Below are 6,615 nucleotides of genomic sequence, written 5' to 3'. Positions count from 1 at the left end.
GGGGGCGGCAGCCGCCGCAGAGGCTGGGGGCTGCTGGCTCAGGGGCGGTCCCAGCGGCAAGTGCTGCCGCTGCTGCTGGTGGTGTGGCTGCTGGGGCTGCTGCTGGTGTGGCTGCTGAGCTTGCTGTTTTCCTCCGGAGACTTGCATTCCAGACACTTGACTCGTCACAACTTGAATTTGATTCACGTTTTGAGGGAAGAGCTGGAGCTGGTTCGATCCTGAAGTGGCAACAAGTTGTGGATGGGTTCCCTGAGTCATTTGCGGGGTCGAGCAGTTAACAGAGTTGTTTCCAACAACGGCCCTGTTGCTGCCACCCGACTGAAGGAACTGAGGGTGGCTTCCGTCAGCAGGCAGATTTCCTTGAACAATTTGTATATGGTGCTCCCCGGGTGGAATATATGGCTGGTTTACTCCAGTTTGAACAACATGCTGGCCCATATTCGAGTTGACCAAGACTTGCTGATTACTGCCAGAAAACATTGGAGGGGTTTGTGGTGCATTCTGGTGCATAAACCTTTGCATGTTGTGACCTGATTGAAATACATGTTGTTGATTGAGGTCCACTTGGCCTTGCACTTGGTTTTGATGGGCAAGGACAGCACCAGAATTATTTGATGACTCCTGCTGGCAATCTGCAGAACTCAAACTACTACAACTAGACTCCGCTGCATCTGATCTGACAGAGTCACACCGCTGGACGTTCAAGTTATTAGAGTTGGAGTCTCCAATGATAGTCATATAGTTGTCAAGACTTCCATTATCCAGTCCCTGTTTGAGGTCCATTTGGTTGGAGACAAATGTCTGCATTCCAGAGACGGGTACATTTTGAGAAGACTGAGCAATGGTATAAACACCCATTGATTCTCTATTATCCATGACCATATGAGATGACGTTCCATTTGATGCACATGCAGAACTCTGTTGTTGCATAGCAATCTGGTGGTTTGAAATTTCAGGTGCACACTTGATACCTTCAAACCCATGGTTCACAACAGTACCACCATCATTGGTGTAGGAAAAACTGTTCATCATGTTTGAAGCCATCTGACATGAATTAAAATTATTGTTCTGAACCACTGTTCCTTCACCATTTGTATTGGTCTGAAAGTACGCTCCATTATTTTGAACTGGAAGGAAGCCATTTGAAAGATATTCTTGTGTTTTGCCATGCTTCATAACTTGACTGCTATTGTTCATGGAGGGCGAAGATTGGTCGCCATTGATATATCCCGCTCCATTGATATTGTTTGAATAAGCTTCTCCACACTCCACATTTTGCTGGGTCATGTATGTTTGTGGAAAGTTTTCCGAAACATACACTATCACATTTTGAAGAGGAGTTTGATTTTGTGAAGAGGGTGGTGCAGGAGATGGCTGCCCGGGTGGCACACGCTCAGGCTTGCCTGCCATGGTTCGGCAGGTGCTTGAGGGCGGCACCCAACACCATCACTACAGCGGTGCATATGGTGAATGCACCTCAGCCTAGTCCTGCTCCCCTCTGCAACATAACAAGCAAGTACGCTTAGTCCCCAACTCACGAATAAATGAATGTTTGTGAAAGGTAGAGAAAGGTAAAGCCCCTCTAAACTAATAAAATGAAAGATTATGCCCATAGAAAATAATAAAAGGCCGAAGTGTGAAACTCAAGGTTAACCCCCTAAAAATTTAAAAGTAAAAGCAATTTTTTTTAAACAGAATGTTTTGCAAATATTGAGAGAGCACTGCACTTGAAAAGGAGCAGCCATAAACCATCCCCTCATAAAATTTATGACCTGCCTTCACCCCCTATAAATGGGACAAAAGGATGCTGTGTGACTGACATCTGTCAAACCCTCATTGAAACTGAATGATCATCTGGTTACCCAATACACACTGAAAAATGGATACAGAAAATATTTGAAATGTTTTTGACATTAAAAGGTCAACATTGACAACTGATGGGCATGAAAGTTAGGTTAGGTTACTGTTGACAAGTCAAACGCGGGAGCCGGCTGGCGACCAAAGAACAGGTAATAATCGGAAAAGAAATTTAGAAAACAGCAAGGTACTGGTGAAGCAATTGCTAAAAATACAGAACAGGCACGTCGTGAAAACTGATAGGTTGAGGTTAGGACGCACGTCAGTTCAAACGGACCCAGGGTAAACAAGATACACTTTAAATGAAATCATTCGCAATGGCTAACAAACGATTGAAAAATAGATGCCGGCCCAGAGACGGTTCTAATTTTACCTGCCAACGTAAACTAATAATTGTCATGTCACAATGACAACTCGATTGTCAAGGCCTACATATTGAATGGAAATTTTCATTCATCGTAAATGATCTTCAAATTCTTTCAAAGGAGCGGTACTTTTTTGGAATGAATGGCACTGGTTACGTCCATTGAAGTTTGTTTACTACTCTTAATCAAGTAAAACCATATACATGTATGTCACATACCTTGATACTTCGTTGCCCGCTGCATAATACAGACAGTTTAATCCTTTACTTGACATTACACTTGAAGACGAAGCAATCCACAAAGACGGCGTGATATATCTCACTCCACTGGCACTACGTCGGATTATAAAAAAAATAATCCATTCATCAAGGCCCGTCACTTCTCAAAGCTGTGCAGAAATCTATTTTAATCAAGTGGGCTAGGCGTAAACCATATAAAATAAGCCTTGTCAACACCTGGCTCTCTTCAAATGTTTTCTTGAAATACAACACAAGCACTTCTCGGAGTCAAAGGAGAGGCTAACACCCAAACACAGGATATCTATACACATCACTGCGCACACAAAACACACTGAGACACTTCAAAATCCACGACAATTTTCACTTTGATTCGCGGTAAACGGAGGAAGTACGGATATGTTTCGACGTAAAAATGGACTCCGAGCTGCTCAGACACAGCTCCCAGAATCCCTTGCGTTAGACTGAAAGCTTTAAATGCCCCCTCCACCCACAAACGAAACTACTTTCGAAAGTGTCCACGTAGTAGTACCACTTGTGGCCGCTTGGGAGCGGTAATGGCTGGGGGCAATCAAAATGTTTCTCTTGACCGTAACTTTTCGCAAGATTAAATGGAAAGAAATTGGGGAACTGCACCTTTCTCAACATTTTCGACGAGATTTCAGCCCTCAGGCGATGCATTTCTCATTGAATAGTTTGAATGGGGCCCATTCAATCACACCCTGTTTTACCGACGGAGCCATTCAACGGGCCGTGCTCATGGCCGAGGAGTGGGGACAGCGGGGGTCGTTCTGATGACTGCGAGCAGGCAGCGAGCAAAAGCGCGCCAATAGCGCGCGCGCGCCTTTTCGTTTTGAATCAAGGCGGGAAATATTTGAAGCAACCGATGAAGTCAGTGGATTATTGTTTGTTCTTATTACGTGAGAGTGAGCTGTGAGCGGTGATTCAAGCTTCGAGAATTTCAACGCAGAGAACACATGCTGCACATCGGCGAGAGGTCACATCTTTTCCTTCACAGTTCGGTGTGATCAATCCTCCACAAAGTTAAGTGATTATAGAAATAATTTGCAGGAATGAAAAGTTGACATGATAGTAACAAGGATATAGGCCTAATCGAGTTCTCAATAACACCGACAACAGCACAGCAACAGCACACCGCAGCGGGTGCGCGATAGTTAAGCTTGCCGAGCAACGCAGCGCAACCGCCCAATGAGTAGGCAACCCAGTCAACTTGGCTGTGCGATGTGTGGACGGCTGACCGGAGCGTGGCACGAGAAGAAGGGCCTCAGGATCCACTTGCAAGTCTGAGAGAGGAGAGCAGGAAAACCTAAGTACAAGACTGGACCCAAACATTAAAAATTGAAATTCTACGAACACGCTTCCGAGGAAAGCCGAAGGAAGGAAGAAATTTCAGAATTGACAGAGCCCACGCCAGGACACACGTGAAAGGAGATTTAAATCCCGGAAATAGAGTAACCTTACGGTTTTAGACTTTTTGGCTGTCCCCCGCCGTGTTTGTTTGTGTTGGCGCGGGGCCGGGCCGGGTGTGCCGCGTGTCGTCACGACCACATATGCAGGCCACCGAGACTTGATGCGTAGACTCGCCACTTCCTCGCTAACAGCAGCGGCGCAGCGCCTAGGCAGCGCTTCCTTGGCCTGCTGTTCCCGTTCGGCCGCGCTGCTTCCTCGCCGCGGACGTTCGTGTTGCATTCGGAAGTCGCAGCAGCAGCGGCCAGCAGCGCCGCGATGCGAAACAACCCCATCATCTGCGTGTGTCCCACAGCCGCGCCGCCGCCTGGCGCCGCCGAGCTCGGCACGCCCGGGCGCCCGGCGGTGGGAGCGAGAGGGACAACACTACAGCCCCGCGCGATCAACCGCCGCGCTGCCCGCCCCGCCGTGTCCTGCCCCTGCCGGTCCTGCCGGTCCTGCCGCACAAAAACACGACAAATCATCGCGATCGGAAACAAAGGAGCCGCAGCGCAGCTCAGCCGAGGCTCGGCCATCTCAGCCATCTCACCTTCGCCGGGCGCAGCCGTGCATCACCGGAGGACCGGAGGACCGGACCAGCCAGAGGAGAGGAGAAATTGGGAAGGAGGCGTCGGGATGTCGTGTGACGTCAGGGCGACATGTCGTGTCGTCTGTGCCCGGCGCCCGCCCCGCCCCGCCCCGCCCGGGGCAGAGCTGCTTACTGGATGTGTGAGATCTCAACTCTGAGAGACAGTTTTATGAGTAATAAGGCTGAGGACGGGCGTGCAGGATTCCTCTCCAGCAGGGCGCTGTCTGCGTCATCCTTGGCACCGCGTCTTCCAAAAACCTCGTTTCGCATCATGTGCTCCCCACCCCCACAGTGCAGAATGACCAACAACAAAAGTGGAAAACGATGTCGACTTAATTTTTGTCGACTATCGTCCCTTTGATATCGTGTTCTAGGATGTGTACTGCCCAATAAGCCAGTGAGGCTAGTATTTTGACGAAATTAATCAGAAGCGAGCAGAGAGGAGTGTCCAGCCGCACATTGAACATTCCAGTTGTCTGGATTACGATTGATTTGGCAGTCCGGCGGCTGGCAGCCGCGGGTGGGTGGAGCTGGGCAAGGCGTCGCGCGCCGCTTGCACGGAGATCGGTATGCTAACCGCACCAAACAGAGGTGTGCTTTGGTTCGCTATGGGCTGATTTTATAGTTTTTCGCGGTTGACCGCGCCCGGTGACGGAGAGGACACACATGTGGAAGGTGGCAAAGCAAAACACCAAAGTCGCAGAGGAAAATGCAAAAAAAGGCACGTACCCATACCCAGCACGGCTGCGGAGAATGTTAATCATGGCGCCTGAAGAGGAAATTGCTCGGAGAAAAGAAAGAATGATATTGTCGTAACCCGACACTTTACTGCTCATCAACCTATGCTTTTATCGCTCCTTTGCGTGAGTGATGTCCGCCTGCATGACGTCGTCATTTATGAACTAAAACCATGTTCCTGTATCGTTGGGATCGTTGGTCCTCTCTACCCACGGCGACGCGACGCACGCCAAGCAAAAACGCTCTCTCACACAGCTCGGCGGCGGCGAGCGCCAGGCAACGGCTAGCGGGTGGACAGCAGCGGGCCGATATGTTATGGCCACGCGAAAAGGAGATGATCGCGGAAGAGTGGGGACGGGGAGTCACGTGAGCGTCCAGTGACAGTGGTGGCCGGGCCGGCGCCGCACGGAGCCGCAGGACGACCGGGGCCGAGGCCGAGGCCGGGGCGCACCGGGGGCTCCAGGCTCCGCAGCCCCGGCGGCAGACGTCGTAGACACGGAGAGACGGACGGCCAAGAAGACGATGGAAGAGAATGTCAATAATCATGGCGGCTGTGCCGGGCCCGCCGCCACACCAGACAGGCACTCGTGTCATGCCAGGAACACAAATGAATGGGAAAACTCCTCTCGCGAAACAGATTTGAGCAGCATCGGCCTGGCGCGCTGGGGAAGCTCTCGGGCCCGCGTGCTATACAAGGCTCCAACGAGGCTCCAGCGGGTGGCTCATGGGGGGGCTTGTTGATTCGTAAATGGGAGGAATGGGGCAGGCGGGGCAGGCGGTATAGAAAAAGGGGGGGGGGGTGACAACGGTCGTTTAACTAACTAGCGGAGGGTGATGATTGATGTCTCCGCGGGGGTGAGAGTGAGTTCGACCCGTACCCTACCGGAAAAACAGGAAGGACTTGGTTCCTTTCACGTGTGTTAAATGTGAGGGACTTTAAAACGAGATGAAAGTGTTCATAAGGCACTAAAAGCGTCCGTATTGCGTTTTAACGCCTCTTTGCAGGGGTGCTAAGTTTTTAGTGCACATGTTACGGCGTACCTCTGTCTCTGTTTTTCTAGTACCCATCTTCCCTCCCCTCTTTCTCCCTTCCTTGCCATCGTATGGAGGTGCCTCGCAGGCCATGCCGATAGCAAGCAGCTGGAGGGGCAGAACTGGGCAGGACCGGGACCACCCACCCGCGCTCATGGGAAGTGCGCTGGATTGGTTGGGATTTTTGGGATTGGTTGGGCATAAGGGATCGTCTAGAAAGTACGTCCGTTTTCTTAGATTCATTCGGTAAAGTACAGGAGCTCGTCGCCTGCGAGATTCGTGGTAGGCCACCCCGCACTACACGCATGCACGGCAGGCTAGATTTTGCCTA

The 6,615-nt window shown here is 50.6% G+C and overlaps 1 protein-coding gene across 1 annotated transcript; it reads right to left on the bottom strand.

Moving 5' to 3' along the window:
* Positions 1-6: 6 nt before the first annotated feature.
* Positions 7-2,917, bottom strand: LOC127748719 (transcription factor mef2A-like; the record flags this gene model as incomplete). The annotated part of the gene is made up of 2 exons (XM_052271641.1): positions 2,441-2,917; positions 7-1,498 (listed from the first exon to the last, which is right to left on the bottom strand). A coding segment is annotated over exon 2 (1,404 nt), but the record flags the coding sequence as incomplete, so codon positions are not given.
* Between the last annotated feature and the right edge of the window lie 3,698 nt (positions 2,918-6,615).

The sequence above is a fragment of the Frankliniella occidentalis genome, unplaced genomic scaffold (genome assembly GCF_000697945.3).
Source record: "Frankliniella occidentalis isolate FOCC.00 unplaced genomic scaffold, Focc_3.1 Scaffold168, whole genome shotgun sequence".
NCBI classification, from domain to species: Eukaryota; Metazoa; Arthropoda; class Insecta; order Thysanoptera; family Thripidae; genus Frankliniella; species Frankliniella occidentalis.
The sequence above is the reverse complement of the archived record's forward strand: the minus strand, read 5'-3'. Positions and strand labels throughout refer to the sequence as shown.